The 25969-nt window shown below is 40.0% G+C and overlaps 1 protein-coding gene across 1 annotated transcript in view; it reads left to right on the top strand.

Annotated features, from left to right (window-relative positions):
* The window catches only part of JAK3 (Janus kinase 3), a 362782-nt gene that overhangs the window by 115463 nt on the left and 221350 nt on the right, over positions 1–25969 (top strand). Inside the window, exon 4 of the mRNA XM_053702872.1 lies at positions 14235–14352. Within this exon, the coding sequence (XP_053558847.1) occupies positions 14235–14352 (118 nt within the window). The remainder of the gene's footprint in view (positions 1–14234; positions 14353–25969) is intronic.

The raw sequence follows: 25969 nt of genomic DNA, 5'->3' as shown, positions 1-25969 counted from the left end.
CAAAAAAGCAGCGTAAAGCTCAGTAACGCAGCCCCATTGATTCCTACGGGGAAATAAAAGTTATGTCTACACCTAACACCCTTATTATCTTTTTACAGGGTCCATAAAGAAAATCCAAAAACGTTTCAAACCACCAACTGGTTCTTAGTCATGTTGGTGTTGGTGTTGGTGGTTTGAAACGTTGTTGGATTTTCTTTATGGACCCTGTAAAAAGATAATAAAGGTTTTTTAACTATTACTTGGAGGCTGGAAATCTATTTTTCATTGGAACATTGCATTGGGACTTGGCTGGTCCTTTTCCGTGCCCCATGACATGATATAAAGGTGCTGTCTTCTATACTACTATTACACCTAACACCCTAACATGAACCCCGAGTCTAAACACCCCTAATCTTAAACTTATTAACCCCTAATCTGTCACCCCCGACATTGCCGACAACCAAAATTATATTTATTAACCCCTAATCTGCCGCTCCGGACACCGCCGCCACCTACATTATACTTATTAACCACTAATCTGCTGCCCCCAACATCGCCGACACCTACATTATATTTATTAACCCCTAATCTGCTGCCCCCAATGTCGCCGCAACCTACCTACACTTATTAACCCCTAATCTACTGCCCCCAACGTCACTGCCACTATAATAAACATATTAACCCCTAAACCGCTGCACTCCCGCCTTGCAAACAATAGTTAAATATTATTAACCCCTAATCTGCCGTCCCTAACCCTAACACCCCCTAACTTAAATATAATTTAAATAAATCTAAATAAAAATGTTGTCGTTTTGCGGTAAGGCCAAAGAAGTGTGCGGTACACCTATACCTGCAAGACTCGTAATAGCACCTGGCGTAAAAAAGCAGCGTTAGGACCTCTTAACGCTGTTTTTTACATTAAACGCACAACTCCTAATCTAGAAAATAATTTCTCTGATTCCTCAGATTCTGATTCTGAAAATACTTCTTATTTTAAGAAATATATTAAAAGCAGAACTGACTTGGACTTTAGTTCTACAACTGAGGGCTAGATTACAAGTGGCACGCACGATTGCCAGATCACAGGGTTTTTTTAAACAGTGATTGAGGCTCAAACGAAATCGCATTTTATGCCCAAACATTTTACGTGAACTCAAACGCCTAGATTTAGAGTTTTGTCGGTAAAAATCTGCAGCTCTAACGCTCCTTTTTTTTCCAGCGCACCCTTAAGCCAACGCTGGTATTATGAGTTTTCTGAATGGCTGCGTTAGCCTCAGAAAAGAGAGCGTTGAGCCAAATTTAGCTCCACTTCAACCCTCAATACCAGCGTTGCTTACGGTAGCAGACATCGCCGACACCTACATTATATTATTAACCTCTAATCTGCCGCTCCAGACACACCGCCGACACCTACATTATCCCTATGAACCCCAACGTCGCCGCCACCTACCTAGACTTATTAAACCCTAATCTCCAGCCCCCAACGTCGCCGCTACTATAATAAAGTTATTAACAACAACAATAGATCAGCCAATAGAATGCGAAGTCAATTCTATTGGCTGATCCAATCAGCCAATCGGATTGAACTTCAATCCGATTGGCTAATTAAATCAACCAATCAGATTTTTCCTACCTTAATTCCGATTGGCTGATAAAATCCTATCAGCCAATTGGAATTCGAGGGACGCCATCTTGGATGACGTCATTTAAAGGAACTTTCATTTAGTCGTCGGCCGTCGTCAGAAGAGGATGCTCCACGTCGGATGTCTTGAAGATGGACCCGCTCCGCGCCGGATGGATGAAGATAGAAGATACCACCTGGATGAAGACTTCTGCTGGATGAAGGATCTCTTCTGCCCCGATCGGATGAAGACTTGTGCCGATCTGGATGTCCTCTACTGTCACATCGGTGCCCGGCTGGCTGAAGACGGCTCAAGGTAGGGTGATCTTCAATGGGGTAGTGTTAGGTTTTTTTAAGGGGGGATCGGGTGGGTTTTAGAGTAGGGGTGTGTGGGTGGTGGGTTGTAATGTTGGGGGGGGGGGGGTTTTACAGGTAAAAGAGCTGATTACTTTGGGGCAATGCCCCGCAAAAAGCACTTTTAAGGGCTGGTAAAAGAGCTGATTACTTTTGTAATTTAGTATAGGGTAGGGAATTTTATTATTTTGGGGGGCTTTTTTATTTTATTAGGGGGCTTAGATTAGGTGTAATTAGATTATAATTCTTGTAATATTTTTTTATTTTTTGTAATTTAGTGTTTGGTTTTTTTGTACTATAGTTTAGTTTATTTAATTGTATTTTAGTTTAGATAATTGTAGTTAATTTATTTAATTAATTTATTGATAGTTTAGTGTTAGGTGTATTTGTAACTTAGGTTAGGATTTATTTTACAGGTAATTTTGTAATTATTTTAACTAGGTAGCTATTAAATAGTTATTAACTATTTAATAGCTATTGTACCTATTTAATATAAATACAAAGTTGCCTGTATTTAGTTTTAAATATTAATAATTTAGTTAATGATAGTACATTTATTTCGTTTTATTTAAATTATATTTAAGTTAGGGGGGTGTTAGCGTTAGGGTTAGACTTAGGTTTAGGGGTTAATAACTTTATTATAGTAGCGGCGACGTTGGGGGCTGGAGATTAGGGGTTAATAATTGTAGGTAGGTGGCGGCGATGTTAGGGAGGGCAGATTAGGGGTTAATAAAATGTATTATAGTGTTTGCGAGGCGGGAGTGCGGCGGTTTAGGGGTTAATACATTTCTTATAGTGGCGGAGATGTCCGGTTGGCAGATTAGGGGTTAATAATTGTAGGTAGGTGGCAGCGACGTTGGGAGTGGCAGATTAGGGGTTAATAAATATAATATAGGTGTCGGCGATGTTAGGGGCAGCAGATTAGGGGTTCATAGGTATAATGTAGGTGGCGGCGATGTCCGGTCGGCAGATTAGGGGTTAAATAATTTTATTATAGGGTTTACGATGTGGGGGGGCCTCGGTTTAGGGGTTTCTAGGTAGTTTATGGGTGTTAGTGTACTTTGTAGCACTGTAGTTAAGAGCTTTATGTTCTGGCTTTAGCCCATAAAACTCTTAACTACTGACTTTTTTAGGCAGTAGGAGTCTTGGCGGTAGAGGCTGTACCGCTCACTTCTTCCAAGACTTGTAATACTAGCGTTAGGCAAATACCATTAAAAAGATAGGATACGCCATTGACGTAAGGGGATTTGCGGTAGCCAAAAGTTGCGGAAGAAAAGTGAGCGGTAGACCCTTTCCTGCCTAACTCGTAATACCAGTGGGTGTTAAAAAGCAGCGTTAGGACCCCTTAACGCTGCTTTTTAAGGCTAACGCCAAACTCGTAATCTAGGTGAAAGAGTTTAGGCTGCGAAAAATGCTGCACTAAGCACCAAAAAAATAAAAGAAAATAAATTTTTTCAACCTACATTATCCACTTCCAACATTATTAACCCCTAAACTGACACATAGCCCACTGCAAATTACCCTGCTACACTATTAACCCCTAAATATCACATAGTCCAGCACTATTAACTCCCTGCACTAGTAACCCCTAAACTGTCACATAGCCCACTGCTCTAAACTCCCTATAACCCCTAACCTATTAACCCCCTAATTTCCCCAACCCCTTAGGGGTAGTTTGCGGTGGGCTACGTGGCGGTTTAGGGGTTAATAATGTTGCAGGGTAATTTTGTGGTGGACCATGCAGTGGGTGCGGTGGGGGTTGTGGCGGTTAAGGGATTATTAGGGAATAGGGGGCTTATTGTGATGGAGGTTAAAGCACAAGTGTATGTGTTATGTTTTATTTAACATTGCTGCTCTATTGAATTCAATTTTTATATCCTGAACACAGTATCCTCTGGTTTTATACATGTCAGGTTTCGTGCAAGCACAACATTTTTACTTTCTAGTGATGTTAACGCTTGAGTGGAAGCAATAATTACCACTCCACTCGTAATTTAGCTGATTCCGATATAGAAAATTATAACATTAATGATAATGAGGATAATTCTTTAAATATATAATTTTTCCTCTGACAATTATTCCTCTTCTGAGGATTGCCCTAAATATTAAAGGAGGAAGAGATCTTGCCAAGCTAAGTAACCTAAATTATTTGATAACTCTGGCAATTTGTTTTCTGACCCCAATGAGTTACTACACGCTAAGTCCTCTTAATGGGGATCATCAGAAAGTGTTGCTAAGTTTTTAGACTACTAAATTTGCAGGCCTCTGGCTAGGAAAACTAAATACAACCTTAAAGCTGAGTGCCCTAGGTCAGAAATACTCCATAATACGCATTTAACACCTGATACATAACATTTTAATATGCTTAAAAGTCCTAATAGATCACTCAAAGCATGTCAGGATAAACGTTTACAAACAAACTTCAGGGAAGTGCTCCAGGATTGTTATTGTGGTAGTTAGTGTGGTAGTTGTTTCCTAACGCAGTGATCTTCATGCTGCTTGTACACGCCTCCTGTGATACAAACTGTGACGCTGTGAATAGAGAGCTGGTGCAGAGAATAAAGCGATTCACCACCACTTCCAAAGTAATACACAGTCCAGCAACATTCGCACTCAGCCCAAATAAAAAAGCAATCTAGGTAGATAAAATCAAGAGCATTATTTATTGAGCCAAAACGGTAACAAAGTACACACTGTAATTGCAAGCAATAAACATGATCAAACACATTTCGTTGGCAGCAACATAACCTCCTCAATGACCATATGATAGCTAACCATGCACAGCTCTTATATATATATACCGGTAACTCCTCCCTCGAACACACAATTAGTAAATCTACATATTTGAATGAGCTGTACTGAAAAAAAAGAAAGCGGTTAATTTAAAGGAGAAACACTAACATAATTATTAACGTCATTAATAATACATTAGTTTGTATTCTAGAATATTTCAAACCTTTTTGTATTCAAACCTATTGGACATAATTAGTTTCTGAAATTAACACATTTATATAAACAGTACAACAGTACTCAAAGAGTGTAATAGTAAAAAGCAGAGGTGTGGGACAGCAATGGTGACAATGTTTGCCCCCCTCCTATGCCAACCTATATTTAGATTGGTGGGAGTTGTTCCACATCTATGGAGATAAGAATTCTTACAGAGAATACATTCATTTTCATGCTACGGAAATTGGCGGCGCTATACAAATAAATGATAATAATAATAATAATAATAATAATAATAATGATTGATATATTGACGACCTGTTGTTGGTCTGGAAAGGACCAGAGGAACTTATTCCTCATTTTTTAGAGTATTTACAGACAAACAATATGAATTTGAAATTTACAATGGAATATAGTAAGAGTTCGATGTTGTTTTTGGACATCAGGTTGTTACCTAGTATTGAAATGGCATGTATTATTAGCTGGTAATACTATTTTGAATGCCAAATTATGCCATTCAAGACACATCATAATAGCCATTCCCAAACACCATTATATACGAGTAAAGAGGCACTGTACCAATGTACAGAGTTGTTGATTTGACAGAGAGATTCAAAGAGAGATGCTATTGTAGGGAATCTCTTGAAAAGATTAAATGTGTAATGGATAGGAGGAAGATGTGGATCTGTAGCTGCGGATTTGGTATTTGTCTCACTCAGCCAGGAGTATCCTATGTGACAAGACACCCAATTAAGCTTGAAGTGAATTATTAATTCCCTTTGTTGAGGTATGCAGGTAGAGACCTGTTATCTCCAGTATAAAATAACAAAATTAGTTCAAAATACTATTTACATATATATACAGTTCAGGATGGGTTCTTATAGTAGAATGCAAGGCACAACAATATTCCTTATTCTAGTAGTATCAGGGATGGAATCAATATAAACTGGCTCTTTGTATAACAATGGTCACAACACTCACACTGTGGAAGGACGATAGTTATGAGCAGGCGCTCAGTAAATGCAAACGCTATGTTTACCTCTGAACAGCGTGTGTGGTTCAGGCAGTGTGTACAGTCTCTGTGAGAAGCAAACAGCGTGTGCGGTCTGAAGCACTGCAGTGATTGACAGGTCAGGAGCGCTGGTCCGCTCGATCGCGAGTGATGTCACTCGGCTCTGTGTGGAATGAATCAGGCTGTCAGATACTCCTTGCAGGTTGTTTGTTGGTAACAAGTATGATACTAAGGCTTCTTAGGTAGAAAGCTGGAAACAACTTGTATCCGGATTAAGGTGGAAGGCTGAGTAAGTTTGTAATCCAAAGGGAGAGATAGAAGAAATCCAGGCAGGACTTAGAGAATATGTAGTTAGGAAAACGAATTTCTAGTAAGGAACAAATCCAAAATAGACTGTGTAGCTTAGGTACTAACTTAATAACTAAGCACCTGTCTGATCTCTCAGCACAGGTGATATAGAGTAGGTGGGTTGGACATAGAAACTAAAGGTGGTATTGCAGATATGGTGGTGCTGATGTCTGATAAGGTGGAATTCCTGACAGAACCCCCCGTCAAGCAATCCATTCCACGGATTGTGGTCGAGGATGTAGGGGATGTCTCCTATGGAACTGAGCGAGGAGTCTTGGAGCAGTCACATGAGACATGGGTTCCCAGGTATCCTCATCTGGTAGGTATCCTTTCCATCACACAAGATACTGAAGTACCCCTCTATGTATCCTTGAGTCCAATATTTCCTTTACCTCATACTCTTCGGGATCGGGAACTTGAGCTGCTGGAGGTAAGACTTGGTTACTGCTAGCAGAGGCTGGTTTTAGCAAAGAAACGTGAAACGTCGGATGAATGGCCAAAGATGTGGGTAATTGGAGGGTAACAGCATTCTGATTTACAACCTGTGTGATCTGAAAAGGTCCTATGAACAAACTGGCTAGTTTTTTACTGGGTGTTTGCAATTTTAGGTTTTTGGTCAAAAGCCAAACCCAATCTCCTACTGAGTAGTTCGGAGGGGGTCTTCTTCTGAGGTCATAATACTTTTTCTGAACCTCTTGGGAGTTTTTCAGTGTATTATGTAACATCTGGAAGTTTTCTGATAGTTTATCTGCAATGTCATCCACACTTGGGTTAGGTGAAGATTCAGTTGTGGTCAAAGACATCTTGGGATGAAAGGCATAGTTGGCGTAAAAACGTTGAACTCTTAGATGAAGAATTGACAGAGTTGTTGTAGGCAAATTCAGCCATGGATAGGAAGGTTTTCCAGTTATTTTGATGGTATGCGCAGTAACATAGTATATATTGTTCAAGCCACTGGTTCAAACGTTCAGATTGACCATTGGTCTGTGGGTGGTAAGCAGTGGTGTAGCGATGATCAATCTGGAGTTTTTGACACAGATTCCTCCAAAACCGGGAGGTGAACTGGGTACCTCTATCTGTGGTCAAGATAGAGGGTATCCCATGAAGCTTTACTATATGATCGATAAACAATTGAGCTGTTTCAGAGGAGTTCGGTAGTTTATGATGTGGTACAAAATGTGCCATTTTAGGGAACAAATCGAAAACCACCAATACAGTATTCATGCCAGAAGACATGGGTAATTCGACAATGAAATCCATGCCCAAATGGGTCCATGGTCTCTCTGGCACCTGTATAGGCATTAACAACCCATAGGGGGGTTTCTTTTCTGACTTCAATGTAGTGCAAATAGTACAGTGGTGTACAAACGTTTTTATGTCGTTTGCCATGTTTGGCCACCAATAAGTCCTGTTTAACAATTCTTTAGTTCTCGTCATCCCAGGATGTCCACAAAGTGGGGGGTCATGATGATCACTGATCAATTCCTGTTGTAGGCATTCGGGGACATAAATCTTATTACTCTTGTAGCTTCATCCATCGGCACCTTTAAGAAGGTCCTTTGGAGTATTTAGATCAGTAAGTAAAGCATTTTGATATTTGGTTTTAAATGTAGTGGTTAAGCCAAGGAAGTTGTCATGAGGTATTATTTCTCGTGGGTTGTGGTTGTAGTTTGGTATAGGATCTCTTCGGGATAGAGCATCGGCCTTTCCGTTCTTAGAGGCTGGTCTGTACACTATCTGAAAGTGGAATCTGCTAAAGAAAAGACTCCACCATACTTGCCTTGCAGACAAGGTCTTATTGTGTTGTAAATACTCCAAATTCTTGTGATCTGTATACACTATAACAGGTAGGGTCGTACCTTCCAGTAGGTGTCTCCAGTTCTCAAATGACCTCTTGATGGACAACAATTCTTTTTCACCTATAGGGTAATTCCTCTCAGGTAGAGTCAATACTTTTGAATAAAAAGCTACAGCATGTAAAGGTTGGGTTAAACTTTCTCTCTGGGAGAGTACTGCGCCTAATGCATACTCTGAGGCATCGACTTCCAAGAAGAACTGATGTTCGGGATTTGGATGATGTTAAAATCAGAGCAGAAGTGAAAGCTGACTTCAGATACTCAAATGCTTCATTAGCTTTTGAATTCCAAGAGAACGTAGTACTTGTGCCTGTAAGAACTGTTAAGGGTTTAGCAATTACTGAATATCCTTTGATGAATTTCCTGTAGTTATTGCTAAAACCAAGAAACCGCTGGAGTTCTTTCCTATTGGTAGGTGTTGGCCAGTTTCTGACAGCTTCTACTTTGTTAGGTTGCATCTCAATTCCTTCTGGTGAGATATTATATCCCAGGAAGGAAATCTTGTTTGTATGAAAAAAGACATTTTTCTGCCTTGGCATACAATTGGTGTACTTGTAACCTTGCTAGGACCCAACTAACACGCTTTCTGTGATCATCTAAGTTCTGAGAATATACCAGAATATCGTCTAAGTAGACAACACAGATATCCAACAAATCTCTGAATAAGTCATTGATATAGTGTTGAAAGGTAGCCGGGGCATTGCATAATCCAAATGGCATAACCAGATACTCATAGAGCCCATACCTGGTTCTAAATGCTGTTAGCCACTCATCTCCCTCTCGCATGCGTATGAGGTTGTAAGCGCCCCTTAGGTCTAGTTTAGTGAATATTTTAGCTTGATGTAAATGCTCAATAAGCTAAGGAATCAGTGAGAGAGGATATCTGTTTTTCACAGTAATTTTGTTTAGCTCCCTATAATCTATTATGGGGCGCAATATCTGATCCTTATTTGTGACAAAGAACATGCCTGCACCAGCAGGCGAAACAGAAGGTCTAATGAAACCTTTTTTTAAATTTTCATCAAGGTATGACTTCAAATGTGCCAACTCAGGTTGGCTAAGAGGGTATAAATAACCATAGGGTATAGCAGAACCAGGTTTTAGTTCGATAGGGCAGTCATAACTGCGGTGAGGTGGAAGAGACTCTGCCTCCCGTTTGCTAAAAAACTTCTTTATATTTGGAGTACTCTAAAGGGATTTGACGAGTTTCTTCAGATGAATTAATTGTATGTGGTGTATCATGACAAACATTATGACAGTATGAGGAGTTAAAAGTTACTTGTAAAGTCTTCCAGTTTATGGAAGGCTCATGTAATTTTATCCACTGAATGGGGAACACAATGGGGAAAAGCGGCGAAGGAAGCACATCAAATCTGATGAATTTGTGATGGCTATCTTGGGTACTAACCAGTAAAGGAATAGTATGGTGCATTATAGGACCACTGGAGATGTAAGTCCCATCTACTACACGAATAGACACAGGCTGCAATTTTTTCTCAAGAGGAACTTTATTGCTTTTAACAAATTCTAAATCAATGTAGTTGCTGTAGGCACCTGTGTCGACTATAACCTCAGTGGCGAAGCGCTTACCGTCCCACTGCAAAGAGAGAGAGATGGTACAGTAAATAGGCTTGTTTTTCAAGTAAACAGAGATGTTATTCAGTATAAACTTACTGCAGTATGGGGCATTCCTTCACCGTGTGTCTGGGGTTAGCACAGTATAAACATAAGGCTAGCGTCTTCCTTCTCTGCTTTTCTTCCTGTGATAATGGTCCTCTCAAGAGTCCTATATCCATGGGTTCCTGGGTGGCTCCAGCAGTGTTAGAGCATTGTGAGGGTGAGGAAGGTTTTCTATAAGTCTGTTCAGTGCTATGCCGTTCACTTCTCCTCTCTTTAATTCGACGGTCAATTTGTATCGAAAGCCTCATCAATGCTTCCAATGTATCAGGGAGTTCTACTCTCGCTAATTCATCTTTTACAGGATCCGAGAGTCCTAGACGGAATTGATTCTTGAGAGCGATACTGTTCCACTGAGAGTCTGTAGCAAACTGTTTGAACTCTGTTATGTATACCTCTGCAGATCTGGATCCCTGTTTCAGAGCTCTCATCTTGGTTTCGGCAATGAGCTGGGAGTTGGTGTCAGAATACAGCTCATCCATCGCTGCCAGAAAATGGTCTAGGGAGGAAATGATAGGGTTATTCATTTCAAAGAAAGAGTCAGCCCAGATCCTCTGCTCCCCACGTAGATAAGAGATCATAGTTAAAACCTTAACTCTATCAGTAGGGAAGGTTTTTGGCTTTAATGAAAAGGTAAGGAGGCAAGCATTTCTGAACTGGCGGTATGAACGTCTGTCCCCAGAGAAGAGATCTGGAGGAGAAATGTGTGGTTCAGGTGAACTCTCAGGAGGTGATGGTTTAGGTGCTACTGTGTCTTTAATTATTTTTCTTAAAGTCTTGTTTTCTACCTGTAGGTTGCTAAGGGCCTGACCCATCTGATCTACCCTTTGAGTAAGACTGTAAACGACTTGAGACAAATCCGCTGGATCCATTTAGGGCTTAGTTATTCTGTAATGGATAGAAGGAAGATGTGGATCTGCTGCTGCGGATTTGGTATTTGTCTCACTCAGCCAGGAGTATCCTATGTGACAAGACACCCAATTAAGCTTGCAGTGAATTATTAATTCCCTTTGTTGAGGTATGCAGGTAGAGACCTGTTATCTCCAGTATAAAATAACAAAATTAGTTCAAAATACTATTTATATATATATACAGTTCAGGATGGATTCTTATAGTAGAATGCAAGGCACAACAATATTCCTTATCCTAGTAGTATCAGGAATGGAATCAATATAAACTGGCTCTTTATATAACAATGGTCACAACACTCACACTGTGGAAGGACGATAGTTATGAGCAGGCGCTCATTAAATGCAAACGCTGTGTTTACCTCTGAACAGTGTGTGTGGTTCAGGCAGTGTGTACAGTCTCTGTGAGAAGCAAACAGCGTGTGTGGTCTGAATCACTGCAGTGTTTGACAGGTCAGGAGCGCTGTTCCACTCAATCGCGAGTGATGTCACTCGGCTCTGTGTGGAATGAATCAGGCTGTCAGATACTCCTTGCAGGTTGTTTGTTGGTAACAAGTATGATACTAAGGCTTCTTAGGTAGAAAGCTGGAAACAACTTGTATCCGGATTAAGGTGGAAGGCTGAGTAAGTTTGTAATCCAAAGGGAGAGATAGAAGAAATCCAGGCAGGACTTAGAGAATATGTAGTTAGGAAAACAAATTTCTAGTAAGGAACAAATCCAAAATAGACTGTGTAGCTCAGGTACTAACTTAATAACTAAGCACCTGTCTGATCTCTCAGCACAGGTGATATAGAGTAGGTGGGTTGGACATAGAAACTAAAGGTGGTATTGCAGAGATGGTGGTGCTGATGTCTGATAAGGTGGAATTCCTGACAATATTTGATTTTGACAGTATTATACATAGTGAATTGTTTCAGTCTAAAAAAGGTACAAGAGATGATAGGTCTAAGAAACCAAAATGTATCACTACATATAGTGAGGAATATGGGAAATTTTGTAATATTGTTAGGAGTGATCTACCCATTTTGCGAACAGATGAAAAATTGTTGGAAATTCTAGATGGAGGTGTTTGCTTTGTCTCAAGGAAAGCAAAGACATTAGGGACTATGTTGTCTCCTTCTATGTTGCCCACCAGTAAGCAAGAACATTGGTTGTCTATCAAACCAGGCTTTTATAAGTGTGGCAGCACAAGGTGCAAATCATGCACCTATGCTTCATTTGGTACTGAGTTTACATCACACGTGAATAACAAAATCTTTAACAAAACATAACCTGTAATTCTTGCTATGTAATTTATCTTTTGATCTGTAGGGAGTGCCATAAACAATATGTAGGGCAAACTACAAGAGTTCTTAAGTATCCTTAAAAGATCCCAAGTCTAGCACCCCCATATCCCTCAAAAGAGAACATAATTCAGATAGTTCTCTGTTGACATTTAAGGGTGTCCAACAGATTCCCAGACACCCCAGAGGGGGTGACAGAGGAGATGTTCTAAGTCAAAGAGAAGTGTTCTGGATTTTTCAGCTGGACACTCGAATGCCAACAGGTTTGAATTTGGATTGGGATGTAAAATTGTATGTCAATCATGCTTAAATATGATAGACATTTGTCACTGTATTTAACAGTTAAAACTTCACATATATGCTAGATCAATAGGAATTTCACATAGAAATGTCATAGAATTGTAAATGGATAGATCGATATGGACATATATTAATTTGATGCTCTTTACTATTACACTCTTTATGTACTTTTGTACCGTTTATATAAATGTGTTAATTGCAGAAACTAATTATGCCCAATAGGTTTGAGTACAAAAAGGTTTGACATATTCAGAATACAAACTAATGTATTATTAATGATGCATATTATGTTGGTGTTTATCCTTTAAATAAACTGCTTGCTTTTTCCAGTACAGCTCATTCAAATATGTAGATTTACTAATTGTGTGTTAGAGGGAGAAGTTACTGGTATATATAAGTGCTGTGCATGGTTAGCTAGCATATGGTCATTGAGGAAGTTATGTTGCTGCCAATGAAATGTGTTTGACCATGTTTAGTGCTTGCCATTACAGTGTGTACTTTGTTACCGTTTTGGCTGATTAAATTATGCTCTTTTGATTTTATCTACTTTGATTGCTGTTTTATTTGGGCTGAGTGCAGCTGTTGTTGGACTAAACATTTAGATACTTTGGGCCCAGAAACTAAAATGTTAGAAAAAAAGTGTACTTTGCTTCCACTGAGAAGGATTCCCTTGCAAATTGCCTTTTGTTTGGTGATACTGGCCTTAAGCAATTTAAATAATTATGTGAACACATTTAATTCTCTAAATAAAATGAAATCAAACCAACCCAACAAAATTTTTGACACTTCCAACTTTGTTTCATATTAAGTTCCCCTTCATATTGTTTGTATTCTTCTGTAATTTTGCAAGCTTCTCCGATTTTTGTTTGATCTTTGTTCCACCATTTCTTCCTCCCTTGTCACAGCAAAGAATAAAGAGGAAGATTAGCTGCATATTGAACAGTATATAGCATTACATGTTACTGATTGGTCACTCCAGAATTTACCAAATTAGCTGTGTTCTTATTGGATAGAGTTTTTTATGTTCTTTTTTAATGTGTTTTATATTATATTTTGCACTTTAAGCAAAATATGTGTAAATGTTTCTTTAATAAAATGTAGATTATTCACAAAATTAGGATAATCAGAATTGTGCATGAGCGCAGCACTTAACCGACCACTTGTAATACTCTTATACCACTTTATCCATTAAAAGTATAGAGTGTACTAAAAAAGGTTTTGGGTGTGTTAAGTTGCTTAGATAAAATATATACCCAACCACTTATAATACCAGTGTGTGTTATTGTTTGCACAGGGGCAAATGCAATATAACACACCACATTATGAATTACAATACATTTGTAATCTAGCCCTTTATGGGGAATAACACATTAAAGGGACATTCCAGCCAAAACTGGAATCTAGATGGATGAATTTCAGTTTTGAATAGAAGCATTTTTGTAATATACATGTATTAGCGAAAATGCTTATAATTAAAGCTATAGCTGTTTCAAAATTGTATTTAAGTGTGCACCGTGCACCAGCATTTTACACATAGCACTTGCTCAGAGAGCCTAAGGTGCTTATATCATCTGGTAATAACTCAATTTGCTAATTGCTAACATGGTACAAGCGCCACTGGCATTCTGAGCTGCTGCAATATTTAAAATGTTGCTGCTCTGAGAATATCTCACATTGCTTCACATGCACTTGCTGACAAAAATGTTAACACTAAAACAGTGATAATTTTTATTAGAAGTATTTTTGTTAATACATGTATATTGCAAATATGTTTCTATTCAAAGATGTAATTCATATATGTGCATTTACATTTTGACCGGAATGTCCATTTAAGTTTAATGATTCTTTCTTATATATTTTAGGTTGAAGCCTGTACAGAATGCTGTAAATATGTTAGCATATACAGTATATAAGTCTACAGAATTAATATTTTCTATCTATACATGAAGGTACTTCTTTCCACACTGGATTGGATCAAGTGGACAGAAATCTCTTCGCTGCAGTCTTATGAAGATGCCCCCTGACCCTCTACTCAGCTACCAGGTCATTGACTATCTCTTCTACCAGGTAAGGGTCATGAATTATTTCTTCCTATGCAGTAAGTGATGTATTTGAACTTATATAGCACAATGACTGTGTATGCTATTTTAGTAAGTGACTGGTATGTGCTGGGTTGGTCTATAACACTATGTTTAAAGAGTGAATTGTGTTTGTCAGCTTGTGAAATAAGTTTTTTGTTTTGTGCTGTGTTGGTCAGTCTCTTTATGTATTTTCTGGTTGTTGGTTGTGTTGGTGACCTTCAATAACATGGCTATGAACATTGTGCTTATCTGCTCAATCTTATTATAAGAAGTGTAGTTGCATGTAGCGACTATATATCCACTCCCCTCCTCGGCATCACCATTTATCATCAGTTCCCATTGTGCTGCCATATATTGTTTAGTACACTCCACCCGGTTTCCAGGCAATATATTAACAAACCAAGAAATGAAATAAGCCGGGGAGTGTTATTTTAAGTAAAACTTAGCTTTTATTCTACAGTCGATTGTTAGACATTCTCAAAGTCTGTACACTCCAGGTTCCGGTGGTGTCACAGGTTAAATTACATGTTTCAGCCAATTCTCATAGCTGAATGACCAACTTACTATTCAGTTCTGTTAATAAAACACCAACCACAATCCGATTGGTCTAAAAACAATTATGCCTTTTTCACCTCCCACAGTTATACTGAGGCAATTCATTGCTTTATTATACAAAGTTTCAACTTTCAGTTTCACACAATCAACTTTCCATGTTGTGTTACTTCCAAACAGTATGTTTATTTGCTTCTCTAACTGTACTATTTACATACGGCTAGATTATGAGTTTTGCGTTAAGATGAAAAAGCAGCGTTAACAGGTCCTAACGCTGCTTTTTCACTTCCGTTGCTATTACGAGTCTTGCAGATTTAGGGGCACCGCACACTTCTTTGGCCTTACTGCGAAACGGTAATTTAATTTAGTTAATGTATTTAATTGTATTTAATTTAGTTAATTTATTTATTTTTTTTAACTTTAATTTTTATTGAGGGTAAAAGATGCATACACGTAATAGTACAGGAGATACATATAAGGTTATACATTTAGCAATCTATATGACAATAAGGTAATGTATACGTATAACATATATAACTTGGACCCTCAGTTTTCTATCTCCTCCAAACAGATAGGGCCACTTTTGGACCACTCATGGAATCATTAGGATCTATAGAAGGAGGTTTATAGTATTATTAGGCCACTTATGGGCCCTAAAACTTATCAACCGTCAACATATCAAACATGAAAATAAATTTATAAACTTTGGATGTAACCATATGGGACTGGAAAGAACCATAGGTGCAGTTCAGCTAGATATTTACAATCATATATGTTTTAAAAATTCAGAGCAGTAGAGGGCAATCTGCAATAACTTATTTGCAATAGTAATGCATATGGCACAACATTAAAATAGGGAACCATCTAATATCTACCTATAGGCCAAATATTTACTTATGGCAAAAAGGGTATACATCTAATTAGTATGTATGTGAAAGATCAAAACAATAACCCCTGATCCAGTGAAGTTTTGAGGACATACACGGTTATATACACATTTGAAGGAGGACTGAATAAATAAGAAAGGCAGCTTCACATTTAAAAAAAACAAAAAACAAAAAAACAACTCAACTGTGCACACAATAATAGCTAACTACAGTATCAGTCGTGCCCAAATAAATCACCAAATTATTTTTGCAATATTTTTACATATTTGAGATATATGAAGCATATAATGAAACCTCAGGGTTTGAAATTTTAAATCAGTGGGTTATGGTATATAAAAGGTTGCTCATTAAAACTTCCTTGTGTTATATTCATCATCTGCCAATCAGGGTAAAAGACAAAATCACATAGGAGCATGGTAAAGAAAATGTATGGTGTTGACCCCCTTTTACTTTCCTATAGCCGGTATAAATAACATATTGAATATCAGCAATACAGAATGGTTGGTGACATACATGAACAATAAATTAGTACAGACTAAGCTAGTAATTTAAATGCAGGTACACTTAGCTCTCTCGTGTAACATAATGGACATTCCCCTTACAGGTATCAACTTGCATGACCAACACAGAGCGCTAATAGACATAGTGGTGGGGAGAAATGAATTTGAGACATAGGTCTAAAAAACAATATGTCCCGGAGTGTGGGAGTCAATAGCAAGTTGTCCCCAAGTGTTTACTTGACTCCTAGCCAGCTGGATAACGTGTTACCCCACTCCTGATCTGGGACACAGGGACAGATCAAAAAGTTCACTGAGATACCTCACAAGCGTGGATGTGGCCCTGGCCTCGGGCTCATATAGTGTGTAGCGAGCTCCCTCAAATTCGTGTAGCCGCTGCTTCAAGATGGGACCCAATAGTCCACCACGGGTGAGCTGCGTCCCCCCGCCTGCACCGGCCCCCAGCATCTGTGGGCTCCGGCTCCGAGTGAACAGCACCTCCACCAAACGATCTCTCCTCCCATTGTGTCCGAGTCCCAGGCCTGGGATCTGGGAGCTGGGCTGATTGGTAAGTGAAGTTCAGGTTACAATCTCACGGCTCATCTTAGCAGCTCCTGTTCCCTGCGCACCACTACCATCTGTGTCATGCAACGATATGGAGTTTCTATTGCCCTGTGGGATTGTCGCTGCATATTCTGCCTGGTATATTATTTCAACGACCTCTGGTTTGATGCGGTGGGAATCCACTTGTAAGGTTGATTTTTCCTCTGGGTTAAGCAATTTCAATGACACTTTGTTGCAGGCGCTCCCCCATTCAAAGTGCAGGGTCTCTGTAAGACATATAAGGAAATCTTGGAATATACGTTCTACCTCCCCCAAAAGGGATACATGTCTCGGTTCCATTATCTATTGAAAGTTTGTAATGTTTGCTGCGTCTGACGGTTCACTGGTACAGATATTTAAAAGTTATACAGCGTATCTAGCTGTTAATCCTAGATCCATAGGAATATAGGGAGGGCGAAATGAAGGCCTAGGCCACTAAATGACCTCCGCTACGCACTTCATCAATTAAGGTGTTCCGGGCTGAAATCTCTCTCAAAAAAATAGTGTGGTCTGCTCAGTAAATCTCGGACTACCCTTTAATGCCAAGTAGTGCTCAAGATCACCAATCTTCTGAGTAATAAATAGCGGATTTATAAACTCTTCTGCTCAGCCATAAAAAATAGCAGCCATCTCTGCTGCTAGTTAGACACGCCCCCTTAGTTAATTTATTTAATTATAGTGTAGTGTTAGGTGTTAGTGTAACTTAGGTTTTATTTTACAGGTACATTTGTATTTATTTTAGCTAGGTAGTTATTAAATAGTTAATAACTATTTAATAACTATTCTACCTAGTTAAAATAAATACAATCTTGCCTGTAAAATAAAAATAAACCCTAAGATGGCTACAATGTAACTATTAGTTATATTGTAGCTAGCTTAGGGTTTATTTTACAGGTAAGTATTTAGTTTTAAATAGAAATAATTTAGTTAATGATAGAAATTTTATTTAGATTTATTTTAATTATATTTCAATTAGGGGGTCTTAGGGTTAGACTTAGGTTTAGGGGTTAATACATTTAATATAGTGTCAGCGACATTGGGGGCGGCAGATTAGGGGTTAATAAGTGTAGGTAGGTTGCGGCGACATTGGGGGTGGCAGATTAGGGGTTAATAAATATAATGTAGGTGTTGGCGACGTTGTGGGCAGCAAATTAGGGGTTAATAAATATAATGTAGGTGGCGGCGATGTCCGGAGCGGCAGATTAGGGGTTAATAAGTGTAAGATTAGGGGTGTTTAGACTCCGGGTTCATGTTAGAGTGTTAGGTGTAAACATAACTTTAGTTTCCCCATAGGAATCAATGGGGCTGCGTTACTGAGTTTTACGCTGCTTTTCTGCAGGTGTTAGACTTTTTCTCAGCCGGCTCCCCCCATTGATGTCTATGGGGAAATCATGCACGAGCTTGTACGACCAGCTCACCGCTCACTTAAGCAGCACTGGTATTAAAGTGCAGTATGGAGCTCAATTTTGCCCTACGCTCACTACTTGTATTTTAACGCCGGGTTTGTAAAAACCTGTAATACCATTGCTGCATGTAAGTGAACGGTGAGAAAAAACTGCTCGTTAGCACCGCATAGCTCCTAACTCAAAACTCGTAATCTGGCCGATATTTTCTTTATTTTATATTTAGAAGCGAGGCGTTAACTATTATTTATTTGTTATTTTACGTTAAATCATAATGAGTTATATCACAAACCACTAATGTATACATCAGGACTATTCTGTTTTTTTCATCTCTTCATACTGTTTAATACAATTTTTACTTAAGAAAAAAACAAAAAAACAACTTCCCCCGCTGCTAAAAGAACACTTTTGTTAGATTGTGTTCGCAGTAGACTAAACTTCTTAATCCCAATTGTTCTTAATCATTATAAGCATTTCACAAATTCCCAGGTATTGCTCTAATTTAGATTACTGCCAAAAAATGTATTAAATTGAGGCCCCTTGGAACTCACGTCTGTAATTTAAAGATCCAAAGACCTCTTTTCAGTTTGTATTGAAAACTCCTGTGTGCTTGAAAACTTTCGTTTAAGACGTCCAAACTGCCCCTTATCTACTGAGCTGAAAACCCTTCTGTGTTGACAACTCTTGGCATGCAACAATGTATTCCCTGAAACTAGCTTTCTGTATATAGTGGTATTTACAGTACCTTCTGCCATGCCTGTCAATATTACATCCAAATAATCAATGTTTGTTTTATTGTAGCAGGAAGTCAAATCTTTTCATACCTAATTGTTGTTTAGTCAATTTACAAACTCTCCTACTAGATTCTCTTCCCCTGTCCAAACAAATATGAGGTCATCAATATTCTGTCTATACAGTGCTTTGTATTTTTCCTGTAGGGGTTCCCACATCCATAAATGTGGGACAGCTCCCACTACCCCTTAAATAGGCAAAACGTGCCCCCATTGTTTTCCCACATCTCTGGAGGTAGAATTTACCCTCAAAATATTATTTGTAAGCAGAAAGCACGTAACTTTCAGTACAAAATTACAGAATTCAAATGTTCACTGTATGTAAAAAAAAAATATTTTTTGCCTCTAATCCCTTTTTATGCTGTATTGTGGAGTAGAGGGATTTTACATCCACTGTTAACCACCCAAACTCTGGCATCCATTCAAAATCCACCATTAGATTCAAAAGGTCTTTTGTGTCCTGTAAATAACTATATAAATCCTTTACTATAGGCTGTAGAATCCCATCCAGTTATTAGGACATGTGTTCTGTTAAGGAAGTGCCCCAATGATAATTGGTCTTCCACTAAATTCTGCCAAAGATTTTGAACCTTCGTCAAAGGATTAAAGATCAGGATTATGGATGTGGGAATCCCTACAGGCAACACGTAGCCCTGTATAGATCAGTGATGTGCAGTCACTAGAGGCAGGTGAGGCAGGGCTTCACCTCTCATACGGGCAAAAATATATATATTTTTTATTGGCTTTTAAAACAAATTTGCAATTTTTTTTTTACAGCATTTTTTTTTCCACAGCTACATGTTGTGCAATTGAGAGGCACAAGCAGGTCTGCCCTCCATTACACAACATGCTGTGCCACCTACTGGATGAAAGTGGTTAAGATCATTGCATGGCCCATAAGTGCTTATTTGAGGCAGGCCTCTTTGGGGTTGAACCAATCCAGTGAGAGGCATCATTCAGGGGAACGTAGGGTTGGGGCCGGATGGTAAATCATATAAAACAAACCAAAATGGAAAAAACGACTTTAATTTATTTTGTTGCTGCCCTGTTCAGCTGTCAGCTTTGATTCAATAAAAAAAGAGTTCTGTACTCCCCCTCCAAGTGCAGTGGAATTTTCCCCATCTGTCTCTCTCTCTCTCTCTCTCTCCTCTCTCTCCCTCTCTCTCTCTCTCTCTCTCTCCCCTCTGTCTCTATCTCTCTCCTCTCTGTCTCACTCTCCCCTCTGTGTGTGTCTCTCTCTCTTCCTGTCTCTCCCTCCCCTCTTTCTCTCTCTCCCCTCTGTCTCTCCTTCCCCTCGGTCTCTCTCTCTCCCCTCTGTCTCTCTCTCCCCCCTCTATCTCTCTCTCTCCCCTCTCTGTCTCTCTCTCCTGTCCCTCTCTCTCTCTCCTCTCTCTCTCCTCTCTCTCTCTCCCCCCTCTGTCTCTCTCCCCTTTGTCTCTCTCTCTCTCTCCCCACTTTCTCTCTCTCTCTCCCCTCTGTCTTCTGTACTCCCCCTCCAAGTGCAGTGGAAATTCCCCCCTCTGTGTGTGTGTGTGTGTGTGTCTCTCTCTCTCTCTCTCCCTATCTCTCTCCTCTCTGTCTCACTCTCCCCTCTGTGTGTCTCTCTCTCTCTGCCTGTCTCTCTCTCCCCTCTTTCTATCTCTCCCCTCTGTCTCTCCCTCCCCTCAGTCTCTCTCTCTCCTCCCTCTGTCTCTCTCTCTCCTCTCTGTCTCTCTCTCCCCTCCCTCTCTTTCTCTCCTCTCTCTCTCCTCTCTCCACTTTCTCTCTCTCTATCTCACTCTCCCCTCTGTGTGTCTCTCTCTCTCTCTGCCTGTCTCTCTCTCCCCTCTTTCTCTCTCTCGCCTCTGTCTCTCCCTCCCCTCGGTCTCTCTCTCCCCTCGGTCTCTCTCTCCCCCTCTGTCCCTCTCTCTCTCTCCCCCCTCTGTCTCTCTCTCTCTCATCTCTGTCCCTCTCTCCTCTCCTTCTCTCTCTCTCTCTCTCTCCTCTCTCCCCCCCTCTGTCTCTCTCCCCTCTGTCTCTCTCTCTCTCCCCACTTTCTCTCTCTCTCTCCCCTCTGTATCTCTCTCCCCTCTGTCTCTGTCTCTCTCTCTATCTCTCTCTATCTCCCCCTCTGTGTCTCTCTCTCTACCCTCTGTGTCTCTTTCTCTCCCTTCTGTGTCTCTCTCTCTCCCCTCTGTGTCTCCCCTCTGTGTCTCTGTCTCTCCCCTCTTTCTCTCTGTCTCTCCCCTCTGTGTGTGTATCTCTCTATCCATCTCTCTTTCTCTATCAGTCTGTTTTTCTCTGTCTCCCACTCCCTCTGTCTCTCCTTATGTGTCGTTCTCCCCCATGGTCTCTTTCTCTCTCTGTCTCTCTTCCTCCCCCTCTGAGTATCTCATCCCTTATGTCTCTCTCTAACCCTCTGTGTGATTGTGTATCTCTCTCTTTCTCTCTAACCCTCTGTGTCTCTCTCCCCCCCCTCTCTCTCCCTCTCCCCCTCGTCTCTCTCTACCTCCCTCTCCCCCCAAGTGCTTTTCTGTGTTTCGATCTACCTTTTATTTATTTAATTAATGAATTGGTGGTGCCATCTGAGGAGGTGGCTTTATTTAAAGGGGTGGGGTCAAGCGCCCCACCATCTTTAAATTTCAACAGCTACCACTGGATCAAGACATTTTTATATTTACTGAATAATGAAGGAATCTATAAGCATACTTTGCAGCATTAAAGTAAAAAGTATGTTTTAAACATATTTTAATGGGCCTCGATTTCTAGATCTCATAATAAGAGCAAGCATTTTGTTATCTGGCAAGAGTTTCTGTTACAATCCTTTAGACTAAAATCAGATGTTAACTAAGTTGACCAGTTTTCAAAGACACCATTTAAAGGGACATGAAACCCATATGTTTTATTTGATGATTTAGAAAGAGCATGCAATTTTAAATAACTTCCCAATTTACATCTAATATCTATTTTTCTTCATTCTTTTGATATCCTTTGTTGAAAATCAAATCTAAATATGCTCAGTAGCTGCTGATTGGGGGCTGCACATAGATACCTCATGCGATTGGCTCACCCATGTGCATAGCTATTTCTTCAACAAAGGATATCTAAAGAATGAAGGCGTATCCTAGCCACTGCCTCACCAGCCTCTGACGTCACCGCACGTCACTGGTATAGATGGTATATTGATGGCCTCATATTTGTTTGGACTGAGGGAGAGAATCTAGCAGGAGAGTTTGTATATTGGCAAAACAACAATGAAGTAGGAATTGGTTTTACTTCCTGCTACAATTAAACAAGCAGTGATTATTTGGAGGTAAGATTGAGAGGCATTGCAGAAGATACTGTAAATACCACCATCTACAGAAAGCCCTTTTCAGGGAATATGTTGTTGCATGCCAGGATTTGTCACCCCAGAAGGGGTTTCAGCTTAGTAGCAAAAAGGAAGTTTGTACATCTTATACGAAATTGTATCAAGCACACAGGAGTTTTCAATACAAACTGAAGATCGAGCCATAATGCTTAGAGAGAGAGGCTATAAGATAAATATGGTGCAGCCAATGCAACAGCAAGTACAGAACTTGGAAAGAACAGAACTGTTAAAAGATACACAAAAAAAGATTCAGCATTTGAATTCAAGGGGTGACTTTTGTAACCAACTATAGTGAACAATACAATTAAATTTGCAAAATAATTTGTAAATACCTTCCTTTGTTCAAAGCAGAGGATAGTCTGGTCCAAACAATCAAAGTAGGGTGCAGATTCTCCTATAGAAGGGAAAAAACAATATAGAACCTTATTTCCCCTACAAAACTTCCTCCAGTAAATCCCCCCAATAGATCTTGGCTCACCTGTAAAGGAGAATACAGGTAAAGCAATTCCACATGCAGGGCCTGTGACTACTTGGAACAAGGTAATCATTTTAAAAGTGAAGTAATAGGAAAGTGATTTGAACATAAAAAATGCCTTAATTGCAGGTCTACATATGCAGTTAGGGCTGGTGCTACAATTTTTGGCCACACAGGCGAGGATACATTTTGCCCCCCACCCACCCAGATTACATACCATCCCATTGCTAGTTAAAGGGAAATGAAACCCATTTTTTTTATATCATGATTCAGATAAAGCATGGCATTTTAAGCAACTTTCTAATTAACACATCAGACAGTGGTTATGCTGTATAACAAATCAGACAGTGGTTGTGCTGCATAACAAATCAGACAATGGTTGTGTTGCATAACAAATCAGACAGTGGTTGTGCTGCATAACAAATCAGACAGTGGTTGTGCTGCATAACAAATCAGACAGTGGTTGTGCTGCATAACAAATCAGACCATGGTTGTGCTGCATAACAAATCAGACTGTGGTTGTGCTGCATAACAAATAAGACTGTGGTTGTGCTGCATAACAAATCAGACAGTGGTTGTGCTGCATAATAATTAATATATATAGAATATAGCACCAGGAGGTTACCTCCATATTGATATTTTCTCCCTCCTCAGTAGCCACCCGTGACCCTTGCGCAACATATTGCCAATAGCCATAGCCCGTCATTAAATGTATTCAGTCCTTGGCTGTGTAATGGCTGCCGCCAGTTTTAAAATGTAAGATATAGAAAGTAAAAAACTCCTGGCAGTGCTCATTCTGATTTAGTAATAGCTGGTGCCGTGTGCATCACGTGACACAGTGTTGTGGAACCTACGTTACAAGATGCAGCATACATAGCACATCCAATGCTGCAGATCAACGTTTTTAATTGTAAATCTTTTATCTACAACAGAATGTGCTAAGATAAAGACTGCATGCAGCATTAAAGTCAGTTTATTTTGGATAATCAGAAAAAGTTAGTTTAAAACATTTCAAGCAGGTGTTGTGGTTCCTTTAAAATAACGCTCCCAGGCTTATCACATTTCTTGATTTGTAAACACACACTCACATACAACACACAAACCACACACACCACACACACTCTCATACAACACACACCACACAAACCCTCTCATACAAAACACACTCTCATACAACACACACCACACAAACCCTCTTATACAATACACACTCTCATACAACACACACAACAAACTCTCTCATACAACACACACTCTCATACAACACAAACAACAAACTCTCATACAACACACACACTTACTGATACAACACACTCACACCACACACACTCTCATTTCATACCACACACACACAACACACAAACTCTCAAACAACACAAACACACTCATAACACACATATTTTCAGATGGAGAGAGTAGAGAGAGAGAGAACAGAGGAAGAGAGAAAACAAACAGAGGGAGAGAGAGGGGGAGAGAATGAACAGAGGGAGGTAAGAGATGGAGAGGACAGAGACCAAGAGAGATAACATGGGGGAGAGGGTGTGAGAGAGAACAGAGGGGGATAAGGAGAACAAAGGGGTAGAGGGAGGGAAAGAGTACAGAAGGAGAGATAGGAAAGAGAGAGATTACTGAAGGAGAGATAGGAAAGTGGGAGAGAGAACAGAAGGAGAGATAGGATAGAGGGAGAGAGAACATAAGGAGAGATAGGAAAGAGGGAGAGAGAACAGAAGGAGAGATAGGATAGAGGGAGAAAGAACAGAATGAGAGATAGGAAGAGGGAGAGAGAACAGAAGGAAACATAGGAAAGAGGGAGAGAGAACAGAAGAAGAGATAGGATAGAGGGAGAGAGAACAGAATGAGAGATATGATAGAGGGAGAGAGAACAGGAGAGATAGGAAAGAGGGAGAGAGAACAAAAGGAGAGATAGGATAGAGGGAGAGAGAGAACATAATGAGAGATAGGAAAGAGGGAGAGAGAACAGAAGGAGAGATAGGATAGAGGGAGAGAGAGAACATAAGGAGAGATAGGAAGAGGGAGAGAGAACAGAAGGAGAGATAGGAAAGAGGGAGAGAGAACAGAAGAAGAGATAGGATATATGGAGAGAGAACAATAGAGATAGGATAGAGGGAGAAAGAACAGAATGAGAGATAGGAAAGAGGGAGAGAGAACAGAAGGAGAGATAGGAAAGAGGGAGAGAGAGAGAGAACAGAAGGAGAGATAGGATAGAGGGAGAGAACAGAAGGAGAGATAGGATAGAGGGAGAGAGAACAGAATGAGAAATAGGAAAGAGGGAGAGAGAACAGAAGAAGAGATAGGATAGAGGGAGAGAGAACAGAAGGAGAGATAGAGGCCCATTTATCAAGGTCTGTATGGAGCTTGTGGGCCTGTGTTTCTGGCGAGCCTTTAGACTCACCAGAAACAGCAGTTATGAAGCAGCGGTCAAAAGACCCCTGCTCCATAACCCTGTCCGCCTGCTCTGAGCAGGCGGACAGGAATCGCCACAATTCAACCTGATCGAGTACGATCGGGTTGATTGACACCTCCATGCTCTCTGAACCAGAGATAGGATATAGGGAGCGAGAACAGAAGGAGAGATAGGAAAGAGCGAGAGAGAACAGAAGGAGAGATAGGAAAGAGGGAGAGAGAACAGAAGCAGAGATAGGAAAGAGGGAGAGAGAACAGAAGGAGAGATAGGAAAGAGGGAGAGAGAACAGAAGCAGAGATAGGAAAGAGGGAGAGAGAACAGAAGGATAGATAGGAAAGAGGGAGAGAGAACAGAAGCAGAGATAGGAAAGAGGGAGAGAGAACAGAAGGATAGATAGGAAAGAGGGAGAGAGAACAGAAGCAGAGATAGGAAAGAGGGAGAGAGAACAGAAGGAGAGATAGGAAAGAGGGAGAGAGAACAGAAGGAGAGATAGGAAAGAGGGAGAGAGAACAGAAGCAGAGATAGGAAAGAGGGAGAGAGAACAGAAGCAGAGATAGGATAGAGGGAGAGAGAACAGAAGGATAGATAGGAAAGAGGGAGAAAGAACAGAAGGAGAGACAG

The sequence above is a fragment of the Bombina bombina genome, chromosome 2, assembly GCF_027579735.1.
Source record: "Bombina bombina isolate aBomBom1 chromosome 2, aBomBom1.pri, whole genome shotgun sequence".
In the NCBI taxonomy this organism is placed as follows: Eukaryota; Metazoa; Chordata; class Amphibia; order Anura; family Bombinatoridae; genus Bombina; species Bombina bombina.
The sequence above is the reverse complement of the archived record's forward strand: the minus strand, read 5'-3'. Positions and strand labels throughout refer to the sequence as shown.